We start from the raw sequence: 18,448 nt of genomic DNA, 5'->3' as shown, positions 1-18,448 counted from the left end.
TTTATGTATCACAGAGTTAAGAAATACCCTTGCACCAAAAATTTTGCCCTAGTGTATTTTTTTTATTAAAGATATTATTTTATTTACTTGACAGATAGAGATAGTAAGAGACAGAAAACACAAGCAGGGAGAGCTGGTGAGGGAAAAATGAAGTGGGGCTCGATCCCAGGACACTGGCATCACCACCTGAAGTGAAGGCAGACACTTACCAACTAAGTCACTGAAGTGCCCCTAACTCTAGTGTTTTAAAATGAAAAAAAGAGGTAGAGAGGTAAACACGAATAATGAATAAACTCTGTAACAGTGAAAAAATGAAAAAATACACTAAAAGAACAGTAAAATAACTGTGATTTATCCTTATAGTCAATTAGTAAGAAGCCAATAATTATATGCTCTTACAGAATATTTAATAACGTTTGTTAAGTGAATGAGGAGAGAGAAGAGAGAATAGGAAGGTTATAAAAGATCACATACACACACAAAATAACCATGAGTATTAATTGTGGTTATTCCTAGCTCACTACTTAAGAATCCTTTTTTTAGACCCTTTCTTCTTTCAAATATTCTTCAGTACATATGTGTTACTTATAGTAAGTCAGATTCTAAAAATATATAGTAAGGCAATAAAAATTCTCTCAGGCAGCCATTATATACAAGTCATTTTACTCAGTATGCTGTAATCTAAAGTACATTTTACCATTAAACAAAATGCCTTTCCTGATGTAACTAAGTAAAACAAAGAAAATTTTTAAAGATAAACTTCATTAAACAATCAGCAAAAATATATAAATGTCACTTAATAGGTTCCCAATAGATTACTGACGGTACTGCTTTGTAAATAAAACAAAAACACTTAAAATTTACCTGCATTGCACTTTTCCCCAATTTCACCACTTCAAATAGTGTGACAGGCTCCCCTTCACCATTCTGTTGAGGGTGCCCATTAGCTCTTCCACGGCCCGTTCCTCTAACAGTAGCTTCAATTCTACTCTTCTCTCCTGGAGATTTTCGAGGTTTCTTATTTGTAGACTGAATAAAAAGATGAGGAAAAAATTAAATTAAATACAGGTACACTTTGCTTTATGCAGAATACCACAATTATGTTTCATCCTACAGGTTAAGAGATGTAATTTCTGACCAAAGGAAGCTTTACAATTTGTTTTCAGTAATAACTGCAAACAGCAAAGTGTAATTTATATAAGACATGAAAATTTAAAAAAAAATGTTTTGCACAACAATAATGCAAATGCTGATTATTTTAACCATGTCCCCTTTGACAACTCCATCTTTATACCTTACCGATACTATTCCCTCAGAAACCTTATTCAATAAAGCATTACTTGGAAATGTTGCATATTCAACTTCTCTCTCTATAGAAGTCCTCGAGTATTTTTTTTTATCCAGTCATGCAACAAATATACGTTGAACATATTTAAGACTGTTCTAGGTACTAAAAATACTAACAATAAACAAACATTCTTGCCTCTGATGGAATTTACATTCTTCAATTAACATCCAAGCCCATGCCCCCAATTTTTTTTAAAAAGTCAACACCAGCTACCACCTTATCTATGTCTAACCCTTGAGCCAAGGATAATTTAACAGAATCATCTATGAGTCACTATTATTATTCCCATCAATATCATTCATATATCAACTCATCACAGTTACTGCTTTACCAAACTTACCAATGAAAATAGTGTTGCTAAATGTAATAGACATGTTTTGAAACCCTATCAATAGGCCACATGATTTCATCCTTTCCCTTCAGGTATCTTTTCCCTTCCCTATATTTCTTACCTGTTAGAATTACCTTAGGGCTTTACTCAGTATCTTTTCTTCTTAATCTATACTTTCTTTTAAGGGATTTACGCTCAAAATAGTCTGTTTCAGTCATCAACTTCTCAATTTATCCCTCATCGTCACATCTACCCTTGTTTGTCCCACATTATGATCCTGGAGCTGGACCTGTAAACTTTTGTGTTATCTGCTGCAGTGTTCAGATTTTTAACCAAAGGGCATGGGAGGAATACTACAAAATATGGTATGTAGGGGCTTCCCTCCCAACTTATTGCACCTGTTCCCTTCACTTTCTACTCTTTTGCCCTTCATAGTACTCTTTCAACTCTTCTTGGTTAACAATCTTACAATCATTTCTGTGCGCAGATTAATATGTAATAAATTTACTATTTATTTTTAGAACAGTTCTAGATTTACCAAAAAACTGTGAAGACAGTACAGAAAATTCCCGCATATATCACATTCACTTACCCTATTATTAACTCCTTACCATTTGTATGGTACATTTGCTACAGTTAGTGAACCAATATTGAGAGATTAATGAAAAGTCCCTACTTAATTCAGATTTTCTTAGCTTTGCCTAATGGCCATTTTCTGTTCCAGGACCCCATCCGGGACACCCTATTACATTTATGTCATGTGTCTCTAAACTCCTCTTGGCTTTGACAGGCTTTCCCTGGTTTTCTGGTGACCCTGACTGTTGTGAGGATTTCTGGCCAAGTGTTTCATAAAATGTTTCTCAACTGGGTTTTGTCTGATGGGTTTTTCTTATCACTACACTGGGATTAAGGGTTTGGAGAGGAAGATGTAAGAGATAAAGTTTACTTTTTTTCACCTTGTATCAAAGGTATACACTATCAACATGATTTATAACTGAGGATGCGGACCTTAATCAGTTGACTGAGGTGGTGTTTGTCATGTTTCTCAACTGTAAAGTTACTTTTCCACCCCTTTCCATTCTGTATTTCTGGAAGAAAGACACTACATACATCCCACTACACATTTATGGGGTGGGGTGTTATTCTCCACCTCTTTCATGGGGAAGTATTTACACATATCTAGAATTTTTTAGTAAGGGAGATTTATCTGTTCTCATTCAATCATTTAAAATAATGTGGACTCATCCAAACTTATTTTATACTTTGAGTTATAATTCAACACAGTTCTGTTCTTCAACCTGTTTCAGCTCTGGCCATAGGGAGATCTTTTAGTTGGCTCCTGCATCCATTTCACATATTTCCATCTGTGTGTGTGTATGTGTGAGTCTTACTGGTTACCTACTGGCAGCACAATATTCTACAGGCTCATCTTGTATATTCCCTTCCTCAAGTTTTGGAACTAGCCAATACTCCAAGGAGCTCTGGTTCCTTTTACTGAAGAATGATATTAACGATGAAGATATGGGCACTTAGTTTTGCTCCTTGATACTGAGTGTAAGTACTGCTGCATGTTAACAATTTATTATCCATATTAAGATAAATATAAGTTCATACTAGTTATCTCCAACTCTAACCATTACCATATGAATGCAAAGTCCCTCTTACTAATCCATATGGTCACAACCCAACAGTGACAAACCTGACACCCACTAGTATACATGTATAGCAGTACTAGAACTATTTATGTGCTATGATGAGCACTGGGTGTTACACTTAACTAATGAAGCACTGAGCACTACATCAAAAACTACTTATGTACTATATAGTGGCTAACTGTGTAACATAAAAAAAACTGTTCAATCACACCCCAGCAAAAACAACTTTATTAACTAGATTGCATTGCTTACATATACAATGTACTTTCTTTGATTTTAGTCTTACAGATTAATTTCAAAAGTTATTTAAGTCAGCAACTTCCTGCCCAATCCCTTCAGTGATATCGTTTCAAACACTTCAAATAGAGGTAGACTGCTTTGTTACAATCTACATTCCCTTCCGGTATACACCTAAGCTCTTACATGACTTTATAAAATCTGTACTTCTAAAATTCACTTTTTCTGTTAAGTTCAATGGGTTTTAATAAATGCAGTGTCATGTATGTACAATCTGGTATCTCATCACCTTAAAAAAAATCCCTGTGCTTCTCCCATTCAAACCTCCCACTTCTCTTTGGCAAATAATGAATTCTTTTATCATAACTATAGTTTTGGTTTTTACAGTCATATAATTAAATCACAAAGTATGCAGCATCTTTAGACTGTATCTCTCACTTTAACAATATATAAAAAGATTCATCCATGTCGTTTAGTGCTGAATAGCTAATTTCTTTTTATTTCTTTTTTTTTTTTTTTTTTTAAAGATTTTATTTATTTGACAGACTGAGATCACAAGCAGGCAGAGGCAGGCAGAGAGAGAGGAGGAAGCAGGCTCCCTGCTGAGCAGAGAGCCCGATGCGGGGCTCGATCCCAGGACCCTGAGATCATGACCTGAGCTGAAGGCAGAGGCTTTAACCCGCTGAGCCACCCAGGCGCCCCATAATTTCTTTTTATTTCTAAGTAATATTTCATTGTATGAATGTATCCCATTTTGTCATCCACTTACCTAATGATGGACATCTTGGTCACCATTTCTTGGCAGTTAGGAATAAAGCTGCTATACACATTCACAAGCAGCATTTTGTGCAGACATAATTTCCAAATGAGTTATGTAAACATCTAGGAGGATGATTATTGAATCATATGATAAAATTATGTTTAGCTTTGTAAAAAAACTGCCAAACAATCTTCCAAAGTAGATATAACATTTTGTATTCCCACCAGTGATGAATAAGAGTTCCTAATGCTCTGTAACCTTGACAGCTTTATAACCTTGTCATGTATTTGGATTTCAGCCATTTTAGTAGATATACAGTTGTTATTTTATTGTTGTCTTAATTTGCAATTCCTGAATAATAAATAAGGACATTTTAATAACTAACAATTCTTCATCAAATTAAAAATTTCTACTGCAATTACTAGAATATTGTCTCCTGACTACATCCTGACTCTCTATATTTGTACTATCTAACATGATAGCACTACTCTCATGAAGCTGAGCGTATGAAATATGGCTAGTCAAAAACAAAATTTGCAATAAGCATAAAATATCCACAAAATTGCGAAGACATGACGTTCAGAATGAAAAACAGTGCACAAAATCTCTCACTTATAATGTTATAGTGATTACATGATGAAATAACTTTAGATATACAAAAATTAATTTCATTACCCATTTTTTTGTACTTAGACAATATTAAGGTCCAGATGTGGCTTACATTCTATTTCTATTAAACGATCCCACACAATTCTAATTCTATAATCACAGTAATTCTTATAACGTAACATAATCCCATTACTTCCTTGTTTAATCTCTGATCTTTAGTGACCCTCATTAACCATCAATTTAAAATCCAAACTCCTAAGCATGGGAACTAAGGCTATCATTTACCACCTGTTCAGTCATCTACCACACCAGATCCCTCTTTACAGGCTGATAAATTTAAAGCTGCTTAAAAACATCATCATTTCATGCATTCATTCTTTACAGCTGGACTCCTGATTTTGGCGGCTCCTCGTAAGTCTTGTTTCTGTGATCACTTTTCAGAGGAACAGGTATTTTCTCAGTATTGTGCAAGCACACAAGTGTCTCTACACACAAGTGTGTGTATATGTCTGAAAACAGGTGGCAATATGTTATATTTCTTTATTAAATAAGTGATACATTCACATGGTCTGAAATTCAAAAGGTGATTAAAGTTCTACAATGAAAACTTGCACACCCCTGCCCTCAATCCACAATCTACCTTCCTAAGAGACAAACCTACTACTCTTTCCTTACATGTCATATAAACAAAGAAATATGTATGGAATTAAAGAAGACATAAATAAATGGAAACCCATTCTATGTTCATGGACTGGAAGAGTTAATTTTATTAAGATGACAATACTCCCCAAAGCAACCTACAGATTCAATGTAATCTCTATCAAAATCCAAATGACATGTTTTGCAGAAACAGAAAAACCCATTCTATAATTCATAGTGACTCTCAAAAGGATCTCAAACGACCAGAATAATCTTGAAAAGCAACAACAATGGAAGACATACTTCTTGACTTGAAAACTTATTACAAAGCTAAACTATAAAAACAGTGTGGTGCTGGCATGAAAGCAAACACACAGAGCAGTGGAATATAATAAAGAGCCCAAAAAACAAACCCTCACATATATGGTCTAATGATTTTGACAAGGGTGCCAAAACCACTCAATGGGTAAAGAGCAAAAGGTAACCCACAGAATGGAAAATAATATTTACAAATCATGTATCTGGTAAAAGATTAATATCCAAAATTCATAAAGAACTACTAAAACTCAACAAATAACCTGATTTAAAAACTGGAAAATAATTTGAATAGACATTTCTCCGAAGAAGATATGCAAATGGCCATTAAACACAGAAGAGATGCTCAATGTCACTAATCATTAGGGAAATGCACATCAAAACTACAATGAGATGGAACCCCAGACCTATTACGATGGCTACTATAAAAAAAAGAAAAAACAATTCTTAGAGAGGATGTGGACACATTAGAACACTTGTGCACTGTTGATGGGAATGTAAAATGGTATAGCTGTTGTGGGAAACAGTATGTCAGTTCCGCAAAAATATAAAAATAGAATTACCACATGATCAACCAACTATATATACATATATACCCAAAAGAACTGAAACCAGGGTCTCAAAAGTTATTTGTACAGCCATCATAACAGCAACATTATTCACAAGAGCTCAAACATGGAAGCAACCCAAGTATCCATTGTTGAATTAACGGACGAACAAATGTGGTATATACATACAACAGAATATTATTCAGCCTTAAAAAGGAAGGAAATTCTAACATAATCTACAATATGGATGAACCTTGAGGATATCATGCTAAGTGAAAGAAGCCAATAACAAAAAAAGCACTAAATCACTCCACTTAAATAAGGTACTTAGTCAAAATCACAGAGACAGAAAGTGGTTGCCAGAGGCTAGGGAAAAAAGAAATAGGGAGTTATTGTTTAATGGGTAGGATTTATGTTTTTGTTTTTAACTGAAGTATAGCAATCTTATAATAGTTTCAGGTGTACAAAATAATGAGTCAATATTTGTATTTTGGCAATCACTTTGCAAAGTGATCACCACAATAAATTTATCATCTGTCACTGTATAAAGTTTTTACAGTATTATCAGGTATGTTTTCTATGCCCAACACTACATATCCATGTATTATTTTTCTTAGAGTTAGTTTTAAAATATGAATAAAGTTCTAGAGATGGTGGTAATGACTGCACAATATCATGAATGTATTTAATACAACTGAACTGTACAGGTAAAAATGGTTAAGTTGGCAAACCTTAGGTGTATTTCACTAAAATAAAAAGAAAAATTGGAAAAAACCTAAATGCATAAATATTTCCATGTATCTATAATATTTTATATTACTTATGCACAGCTCTGCACCATTCTACTTTCACATATTTTTAGTCAATCTATAGTATGTCCTAGAGAATACCTTAATTCTTTTCTGAAAGCTACAGTGTTGCACTGAACTGATGGATATAATTTTTTTTATACACTAAGCCACTGACTTGTATTTACTTTATTCTGGATCCTTTACAATTACAAATAACACCATGACAAGTAAGCCTGCATATGTGTAGGAATGTCTGTGTGTATCACACACGCATATATTATGATACACAAATAGTATACAGACAGTATGAACTAAACTCCATAAATACAGGAGAAATAAACCAGAAATCTCACACCTGAGAACCTTTAACATGGGTCATAAGGGGGGGAGGGGATAAAAATATAAAAATCCATTTGATCTTATCTAAGGTTCTATTGCTTTTATCTCCATTATCCCAAGAGTGACTTTCCCATGTCCCAAATCCAGACACTAACAGAAAAAATGTTCAGAAAAACTGACCCTAATAAAAAGAGTAAGAACAGAGAATATAATAATACAACAGGATACATACAATCTTTAAGTTACACCCAAAGAATACAATTTTGCAGTCCTGAAAACAGTCCCCATCTAAGACATGTAACTACACTTGTCCCACTCAAATTCGACGTTTCTCTGGAGTTTGGCCAGGGGGTGGGGGGTGGGCAGAAGAGTAGGGGGAATTTAAAAATTAAGAATTTTGACAGTTATTTTAAAGGGTGATAATATATACATAACTTTTTAATTACTTGGGACTTGCCAGGCTCTCTTCCGTACACGTTTCTGCCACATAGGTAAGGTGACATACAGCTGTATTCTCATTCCTAAACAAGGATCCAAGGTGCTCTCAAATGAAAGAAATGGATGATGTCCCAGGACCAACTTGCTTAGTTGTTTCACTTCTGAAACTGTGCCATCTTATAAACTAAACCTTGCCTTAATTTAGAAATTACTTATACCTAAGTAACCCAGCCAGTAAACTGGTTCCTGTGAACCTAGAGTCCTGCCCTACCATTATCAGTCTATCCCACGGACTGAAGGCCTTTCCTTGAATCCCGCACCATTAAGTGGGTCTCCCACAAGAGGCTGCCAGACCACATAAATGGCATAGATCTAGTTCAGAAGACATCTGTAAACGCTTACTGATCCTGAACACACACAGTCTCCCTGATGGAACAAGATCCACTTATTTCATTTACCCCAGCAACTTCTTGGCTAGGAAATCTTTCTTCAATTAAGAGCAAGTAAATCTCTTCCCAAATACCTGCCTCAACTTAGCAGGCATGTCTAGTTTCTACATCTTGTTTTATTGAGTCTCACCTACTCTACCTTCCAGAATTCTGCTTAAGAGCTCAAGTGACATTTATGTGGTATTATCGCCAAATATGCAGAACTAGAACCTGACCATTAGCAAAGAAAAAAAATCAAACTGATCTAATCTACATAACACAAGGTAAGAAAAAGGATTTTTTTTTCACAGTTCAACACAACTCTTACTTCTTTATTCGTCAAGCAGTTACTATGTATCAGATACATTAAAAATTTGATCCTTCCATACAGTACCAAACACGGTTTTCAAGTAACTTTTACTACTTAAGATGTATTTTCCAACATCTCAATACAGTGTTGTCAGTTGGTGTTGGAGGACTAATCATGCTTCCAATCCCATTAAAAATAGTGTAAGTGAGGAAGAAGCAAGATGGCGGAGGAGTAGGAGAATGAAGTATCACCAGGTCCCAGGAGCTCAGCTTGTTAGTTATCAAACCATTCCGAACATGTACAAACTCAACAGAGGTAGAAAAGAAGAAGAAAAGAAATTCTAGGAACATAAAATTGACCACTTTCTGGAAGGTAAGACAACTGGAGAAGTGAATCCAAAGCAATGGGAAGATTGGTCGGGAGGACCAGCTCCCAGAAAGTGGTAGAGCATCAGAGGACAAAATCGGAACTCTTGGAAGTCTGGTTCACTGAGGGACATCATTCCAGAGGCTAACCGGAGTTGGAGACCGCACGGGGGCAGTGTGGTCTCAGGACCTGCGAGGTCATAGAAAGTCTGGGGGTGTCTGAGTGTAGCAGAGCAGCGAGGTACTGGAGTGGAGAAGCTGACTACAGAGACAGGACAGAGGACTAAGTTCTCAGTTCAGGGTTACCTTACACCATGAACCAAAGCACAGTCAGACCACTGCTCTTTGAGCAGGGACCCTACAAATGGCACATATGGTGAGACCCCATACTATCTCCTCCGAGAGGGGTGCCAGGAATCTGCTGGGTTTGGAGACTCCAAATGGGGCCATGGGCCACAGACAGAAACACCAGGCAAGGTGTCCACGGAGCGCGGGCCGGAGACCAGGGAGACAAAGGATTGACTGCTTTTCTCTGAAGGCATAATGAGAATTGGAGACCCGAGCACTTGGCTCCTCTGGGACGGAGACTGGAAGGCCGCCATTTTCATTCCTGTGCTCCAAAGCCTTACAAAAAGCGTTCAGGGAACAAAAGGTACCAAGCGCAAACTGGAGCAGATTACTTAAACTGGACCCCAGCAGGGTTGATGCAATTCCGCCTTAGGCAAAGACATGTGAGAATCACTCCAACAGGCATGACCCCAGAAGATCAACAAAATCATTCAGCCGAGACCAACTTCACCAATCAACAAGAACTGTAGAATTCCAGAGCTAGGGGAAAGCAACACACAGAATTCATGGTGTTTTCCCAATAATCCTTTAGTCTTCCAAAGTTAAATTTTTCTTATTTTATTTTTTTCTTATTCTATTTTTTTAAAATTTCCTCTTTCCTCATCTAACATATTTAAACTATTTATCTTAATAATAGCTTTTAAAAAAATTTTTAATTACCATTGTTTTAATCATATTTTATCGCTACATTGTATTTAACTTTATTTTTTGTATACAGAAAGGTTTTTTTCTTTGAAATTTTGGGATACAATTACTTCTAATAGACCAAAATATACTCTAAATCTAACAAATGGCTTTCTTCTAGTCTCCAGCCATATCATGAATGCTCTTTTTTTCCCCCCAAACAATTTATCTTCTCAGTTCCTTTTTTACAATCTTTATTATTCTTCATCTTTACACTCATATTCCATCCCTTCATGATGTTTACCCTTATTTTTGTGTACATACATACGTTTCACTTTCTTTAAAATTTTAGGAGGTAGTTTCATCTAAGAGAACAGAATATACCCAAAATCAAGTGGGTGGCTCTGTTCTATTCACCAGTCTTATATATATATATATATATATTTTTTTTTTTTTAAAGATTTTATTTATTTATTTGAGAGAGAGAGAGAGAGTTCACAAGTAGGCAGAGAGGCAGGCAGAGACAGAGGAGGAAGCAGGCTCCCCACTGAGCAGAGAGACCAATGTGGGGCTCGATCCCAGGACCTGGGACCATGACCTGAGCCGAAGGCAAAGGCTATAACCCGCTGAGCAACCGAGGTGCCCACTAATATATATATTTTTTATGTTTTACTTTTGCCACCTTTAGTCTCCCCCTGGTTTCTAGTGTCTTCTGATTTGGTTAGCATATACTTTTCTGGGGTCTTTGCCACCCTTTTAGTATTTTATTCTCTCGTTCATCTATTCCTATCTGGATAAAATGACAAGGCAGAAGTACTCACCACAAAAAAAAGAACAAGAGGCAGTACAAATGCCTTGGACCTAATCAATATGGACACTTGGTAATATGTCAGATCTAGAGTTCAGAGTAATGATTCTCAAGGTGCTAGCTGGACTCGAAAAAGGCATGGAAGATTATTAGAGACACACTGTCTGGAGAAATGAAAGAACTGAAATCTAACCAAGCTGAAATTAAAAAAGCTATTAATGAGGTACAATCAGAAACGGAGGCTCTAACTGCTAGGACAAATGAGGCAGAAGGGAGAATTAGTGATAGAGAAGAGCAAATGATGGAGAATAAAGAAGCTGAGCACAAGAGAGACAGACAACTACTGGACCACGAGGGGAGAATATCCAGAGATAAGTGATACCGTAAGACGGAACAGTATTAGAATAACAGGATTCCAGAAGAAAGGGGGGAGGGGGCACAGAAGGAATACTGGAGCGAATTATAGTGGAGAATTTCCCTAATATGGAAAAGGAACAAGCATCAAAATCCAGGAGGCACAGAGAACCACCCCTCAAAATGAGTAAAAACAGGTCCACACCCAGTCATCTAACAGTAAAACTTACAAGTTTCAGCGACAAAGAGAGAATCCAGAAAGCAGCTCAGGACAAGAAGTCTATAACATACAATGGTAAAAATATTAGATTGGCAGCAGACTTATCCACAGAGAACCGGCAGGCCAGAAAGAGATATTCAGAGTACTAAATGAGAAAAACATGCAGCCACAAATACTATACCCAGGTAGGCTGTCACTGAAAATAGAAGGAGAGATAAAAAGCTTCCAGGACAAACAAAAATTAAGAAAATTTGCAAACACCAAACCAGCCACACAGAAAATACTGAAAGGGGTCCTCTAAGCAAAGAGAAAGCCTTAAAGTAGTAGACCAGAATGGAACAGAGACAATATACTGGTAACAGTCACCTTACAGGAAATACAATGGCACTGAATTCATCTCTCTCAATAGTTATCCTGAATGTGAATGGGATAAATGCCCCAATCAAAAGGCACGGGGTATCAGAATGTATAAAAACAAGACCCATCGATACACTGTCTACAAGAAACTCATTTTAGACCCAAAGCACCTCTAGATTGAAAGCGAAGGGGTGGAAAACAATTTACCAAGCTAATGGACATCAAGAGAAAGCTGGGGTGGCAATCCTTACAACAGATAAGTTACATTTTAAGCCAAAGACTATAACAAGAGATGAGGAAGGACACCCTATCATACTTAAAGGGTCTGTCCAACAAGAAGATCTAACAGTTTTAAATGTCTATGCCCCTAACCTGGGAGAGGCCGATTATATAAACCAATGAATAACAAAATCAAAGAAACACATTGACAATAATACAATAACAGTAGGGGACCTTAACACCTCCCTCACAGAAACGGACAGATCATCTAAGCAAAAGATCAACAAGGAAATAAAGGCTTTAAATGACACACGGGGCTAGACGGACATCACACATATATTCAGAACATTCCACCCGAAAGCAACAGAATACACATTCTTCTCTAGTGCACACGGAACGTGCTTCAGAAGAGATCGCATCCTGGCTCACAAATCAGGTCTTAACCAGTACCAAAGATGGGATCATTCCCTGAATATTTTCAGACCACAATGTTCTAGCTCTGAAGCGAGAACTCAATCACAAGAGGAAAGCTGGAAAGAACACAAATACACGGAGGCTAAAGAGCATCCTACTAAAGAATGAATGGGTCAACCAGGAAATTAAAGACTTGAAAAAATTCAGGAAAGAAATGATAATGAAAACACAACTGTTCAAAATCTGTGGGACACAGCAAAGGCAGTCCTGAGAGGAAAGTATATAGCGATACAAGCCTTTCTCAAGAAACAAGAAAGGTCTCAAGTACACAACCTAACCCTACACCTAAAGGAGCTGGAGAAAGAACAGCGAAGAAGGCCTAAACCCAGCAGGAGAAGAGAAATAATCAAGATCAGAACAGAAATCAATGAAACAGAAACCAAAGAACAGTAGAACAAATCAATGAAACTAGGAGCTGGTTCTCTGAAAGAATTAGTAAGATTGATACACACCCCTGGCCAGACTTCTGCAAAAGAAAAGAGAAAGGACCCAAATTAATAAAATCGAGAATGAAAGAGGAGAGATCACAACCAACAACCAAAGAAATACAAACAAGTTTAAGAACGTACTATGAGCAACTATACGCCAGCAAATTTGACAATCTGGAAGAAATGGGTGCATTCCTAGAGACGTGTAAACTAACAAAACTGAACCAGGAAGACAAAGAAAACCTGAACAGACCCATAACCAGTAAGGAGATTGAAGCAGTCATCAAAAATCTCCCAACAAACAAGAGCCCAGGGCCAGACAGCTTCCCAGGGGAATGCTACCAAGCATTTAAAGAAGAATTAATACCTATTCTCCTAAACTGTTCCAAAAAATGGAAATGGAAGGAAAACTTCCAAACTCGTTCTATGAGGCCAGCACTACCTCGATCCCAAAACCAGACAAAGACCCCACCAAAAAAGAGAATTACAGACCAATATCCTTGATGAACACGGATGCAAAAACTCTCATCAAAATACTAGCCAGTAGGCTCCAACAGTACATTAAAAGGATTATTCACCCCGACCAAGTGGGATTTATTCCAGGGCTGCAAGGTTGGTTCAACATCCGCAACTCAATCGATGTGATACAATACATTAATAAAAGAAAGAACAAGAACCGTATGATACTCTCAACAGATGCTGAAAAAGCATTTGACAAAGTACAGCATCCCTTCTTGATCAAAACTCTTCAAAGTGTAGGGATAGAGGATACGTATCTCAATACCATCAAAGCCATCTATGAAAAACCCACGTCAAATATCATTCTCAAAGGGGGAAAACTGAGAGCTTTTCCCCTAAGGTCAGGAACACGGCAGGAAATGTCCACTATCACCACTGCTATTCAACATAGTACTAGAAGTCCTAGCCTCAGCAATCAGACAATAGAAAGAAACAGAAGGCATCAGTATGGGCAAGGAAGAAGTCAAACTCTCACTCTTTGCAAATGATACAATACTTTATGTGGAAAACCCAAAATACTCCTTCCCAAAATCCCAGAACTCATATAGGAATTCACTTACATGTCAGGATAAAAAATCAATGCACAGAAACCAGTTGCATTTCTATACACAAACAACAAGAGAGAAGAAAGAGAAATTAAGCAGTCGATCCCGTTTACAACTGCACTGCACCCAAAACCATAACATACCTAGGAATAAACCTAACCAAAGAGGCAAAGGCTCTGTACTCAGAAAACTGTAAAGTACTCATGAAAGAAATGGAGGAAGACACAAAGAAATGGAAAGACGTTCCATGCTCATGTATTGGAAGAACAAATACTTTGTGAGAATGTCTATGCTACCTAAAGCTATCTACATGTTTAATGCAATCCCTATCAGAACACCATCCATTTTTTCCAAAGAAATGGAACAACTAATTCTAAAATTTATATGGAACCAGAAAAGACCCTGAACAGCCAGAGCAATGTTGACAAAGAGAGCCAAAGTTGGTGGCATCACAATTCCAGACTTCAAGCTCTATTACAAAGCTGTCTTCATCAAGACCGTATGGTACTGGCACAGAAACAGACACATAGATCAACGGAACAAAATAGAGAGCCCAGAAATAGACCCTCAACTCTATGGTGAAATAATCTTTGACAAAGCAGGAAATGGAAATGGAAAAAAGACAGTCTCTTCAACAAATGGTGTTGGGAAAATTGGACAGCCACATGCAGAAGAATGAAACTGGACCATTTCCTTACACCACACACAAAAAATTTACTCAAAATGGATGAAAGACCTCAATGTGAGAACAGGAATCCATCAAAATCCTTGAGGAGAGCACAGGCAGCAACCTCTTTGACCTCTGCCGCAGCAACTTCTTCCCAGTAATATCGCCAAAGGCAAGGGAAGCAAGGGCAAAATGAACTACTGGGACTTCATCAAGATCAACAGCTTTTGCACAGTAAAGGAAACAGTCAACAAAACCAAAAGACAACCGACAAAACAGGAGAAGATATTCGCAAATAACATATCAGATAAAGGGCTAGTATCCAAAATCTATAAAGAACTTATCAATCTCAACACCCAAAGAACAAATAACCAACCAAGAAATGGGCAGAAGACATGAACAGACATTTCTACAAAGAAGACGTCCAGATGGCAGATGGCCAACAGACGCAAGAAAAAGTGCTCCACACCACTCGGCATCAGGGAAATACACATCAAAACCACAATGAGACACCACCTTACACCAGTCAGAATGGCTAAAATGAACAAGTCGGGAAACGACAGATGCTGGCGGGGATGCAGAGAAAGGGGAACCCTCCTACACTGTTGGTGGGAATGCAAGCTGGTGCAGCCACTCTGGAAAACGGCAAGGAGGTTCCCCAGAAGTTGAAAATAGAGCTACCCTACGACCCAGCAATCACACTACTGGTATTTACCCTAAAGATACAAATGTAGTGATCCGAAGGGGCACGTGCACCCGAATGTTTATAGCAGCAATGTCCACAATGGCCAAACAATGCAAAGAACCTAGATGTCCATCAATAGATGAATGGATAAAGAAGATGTGGTATATATACACAATGGAATACTGTGCAGCCACCAAAAGAAATGAAATCTTGCCATTTGCAATGACGTGGATGTAACTAGGGAGTATTATGCTGAGTGAAATAAGTCAATCAGAGAGACAATTATCATATGATCTCCCTGATATGAGGAATTTGAGGGGAAGGGCAGGGGGGTTTGTGGGATAGGAAAGGGGAAAAAATGAAACAAGATGGGATCAGCAGGGAGACAAACCATAAGAGACTCTTAATCTCACAAAACAAACTGAGGGTGCTGGGGTGTGGGGGTTAGGGAGAGGGTGGTTGGGTTATGGACATTGGGGAGGATATGTGCTTTACTGAGCACTATGAAGTGTGTAAGCCTGATGATTCACAGACCTGTACCCCTGGGGCAAATAATATAACGTACGTTAATAAAAATAATTTTAAAAAATAGTAAGTAAGAGATGTCATGGTCCATAGGGTTACTAATAAAGGAAACTAGAGTCATGTTTTCACTGCTGGATATTCCAGAGACAGAGTGGGGGGAAAAGATGCTAATGATTACATGCAGGAAATCAAAACTATCAGAAACAAAGCCTGAATAAAATTACTAAGTAACGACTTTCGCATAAAATATGCTCATGAAGTCATAAACCTACACAACCTTCACTACATGTTTTTGAAAATGATGTAATCAAATATCAGAGTTAAGAACAAATGCTTTATTGAAAGTATCTATTACTTGACCTCAATGTGTACCTATAATACCGGTAAAACTGTTTAAAAACAGGAACTAATAGCAACTGAAAGCTAACTGTCTTAAATTAGCTTCATGCCTCACCTGAATTTGCTCATAAGCACTAAATGTACAATAATATCTACCCTTTCACAAAAGTGTATATAAAACATACTTGGAATAAAAATACAAAATCATTATATACAAATAATTCAAAGAAAACAAGGAACACAAACAACTGTAACATAATACAATAAACTACAGTATATAAAATACGTTTCATGGTAATTTGGTTTAAGGCAAATGCTAGAAGGGTTCTATGAAAGGACAAATAATTTCCAGTAACAGGTAACCAGAGAAAGTTTCACAGAAGAGATGAGCTGCCAGTTGGGACTTAATGGATCAGTAAAATTGGTACAACTATCATGAACAGAATTTAGGAAGCAAGGATTCCAGAAAGACCAAACACCATGAGCCAATGCACAGAAGTGGGAAAGCACAAGACACCTACACATAGAGAAGGACAAAGAAGTGTATCTGACTGAAAGAAAGGTTATGAATAAGGAAACAATAAAATAGTAGGTTTTAAGTTAGAAGAACGTAAGTCAAACAAAAAGGCACTTCCTGTTATTTGAACAAGTTTTTAAAAAGGTCAACTAGGGGCACCTGGGTGGCTCAGTGGGTTAAGCCTCTGTCTTCGGCTCAGGTCATGATCAGGGTCCTGGAATCGAGCCCATGTAGGGCTCTCTGCTCAGCAGGGAGCCTGCTTCTCCCCCCATGCCCGCCTGCACCTCCGCCTACTTGTGATATCTCTCTTTGTCAAATAAATTAATAAATAAAATCTTTTTTAAAGGTCAACTTGACAATATTTTTTAAAATGGAACTGAAAAGGGAAAAGACTTCCTACTAAAAGTAGGATGGTAACAGTTCAAACCCCATATAAAGTGAAACCTAAAAAAATGAAATTGGGGAAAGGAAAAGAAGAGACAGATGTAGAAGGCACTGTGAAATAAAATGTTATCAGATGAGACTCTAATTAGATATAGGAGAGAGGGAAAGGAAGGGAGGATGAAGAAACTCAATGGTGATTCACGTTTTAATTGTGAGTTCTTGGAAGAACTGAGCTAGTTTTAACAAACTTAAGGAAGTCCAAACTAAAAACCAGTCAACAGGAGAAATATTACATGAAAAATTAATAACAGGTAACAAAGCTAGATTGAAAAAGGAGATACAAGTCCAAATGATGAGTACATTTCAGAATGTGATCATCAAGTGTGTAGGCTTGAGTGACAAAAGTCGTATTATAAAGAGATTACTGTTTCTTAGAAACATAAAAAGAGAACTGCTATAGAAAATGACAAATAGGCAATTTGGAAAAGAAACACAAATGATCATTATTTCAAAACATACTGTTAAAAGTTTATACCCCTTGGAAATAAGCAAAGTTTTAATAATCAGTATAATCAACAGTAAGATGGGCAATGCTGTGTATTTTGTTGTGTGAAAGGCCAACCTGTAATATACATCCAAAGCTTTCAAAACATGGCATATCTTTCTGACTGACCAACTCCAATTTTAAGAATTTAGGATTAAAAAAAGATCAAAAGATCTAGCAAATTTTATTTGGGAGACAGTTTATATCAGCATGGAAAATGTATTTGTGATAGTTTACATCAGTATGGGTTAGATTAATGAAGAACTTTTAATATAAATGTTTGATGATAGGGGATTAAATAATTTGGTACCAAATACCATAAAGCCATTAAAAATTATGTAAAATATTTAAATGTCATGAAATTCATAATATTCTACATAAAAGTACCAAGTAATTTAGGAGATCCAACTCTTACAAATTTACCTATTAACTCAGTTCTTCTGATGTCTGTTAATACTTTCTTATATATTCTCCCATTTTCTATGTGTATGAATATACAGAAATTAAAGTAAAAACTATCTTTTTAGTTACCTTTCCTTTTCAGCCAAGGCAAATATTAAAGTCAATAATTCTGAGAATACAAGTTCAGGCTGTCACTTAAATAGAACAAAGAAAACAAAATCCTTAATAAAACATTAAACCAGAGACTAAAGATAGGTTATGTTACAGATGTGTTGTTTTACATGACAACTAATAGCAAAATGAAATCCTGGACTGGTTTCTGACCCAGGAAGAAACATTTTTTTTTCTTTCCTTAGGGTATTACTAAAACAACCAG

At 36.8% G+C, this 18,448-nt stretch overlaps 1 protein-coding gene across 1 annotated transcript in view; it reads right to left on the bottom strand.

The window, feature by feature from the left end:
* The window catches only part of STAG1 (STAG1 cohesin complex component), a 421,265-nt gene that overhangs the window by 268,783 nt on the left and 134,034 nt on the right, over window positions 1–18,448 (bottom strand). The window contains exon 4 of the mRNA XM_080804269.1: window positions 865–1,029. Coding sequence (XP_080660395.1) covers window positions 865–1,029 — 165 coding nt within the window. The remainder of the gene's footprint in view (window positions 1–864; window positions 1,030–18,448) is intronic.

The sequence above is a fragment of the Martes martes genome, assembly GCF_963455335.1.
Source record: "Martes martes genome assembly, chromosome: 1".
Lineage (NCBI taxonomy): Eukaryota > Metazoa > Chordata > Mammalia > Carnivora > Mustelidae > Martes > Martes martes.
The sequence above is the reverse complement of the archived record's forward strand: the minus strand, read 5'-3'. Positions and strand labels throughout refer to the sequence as shown.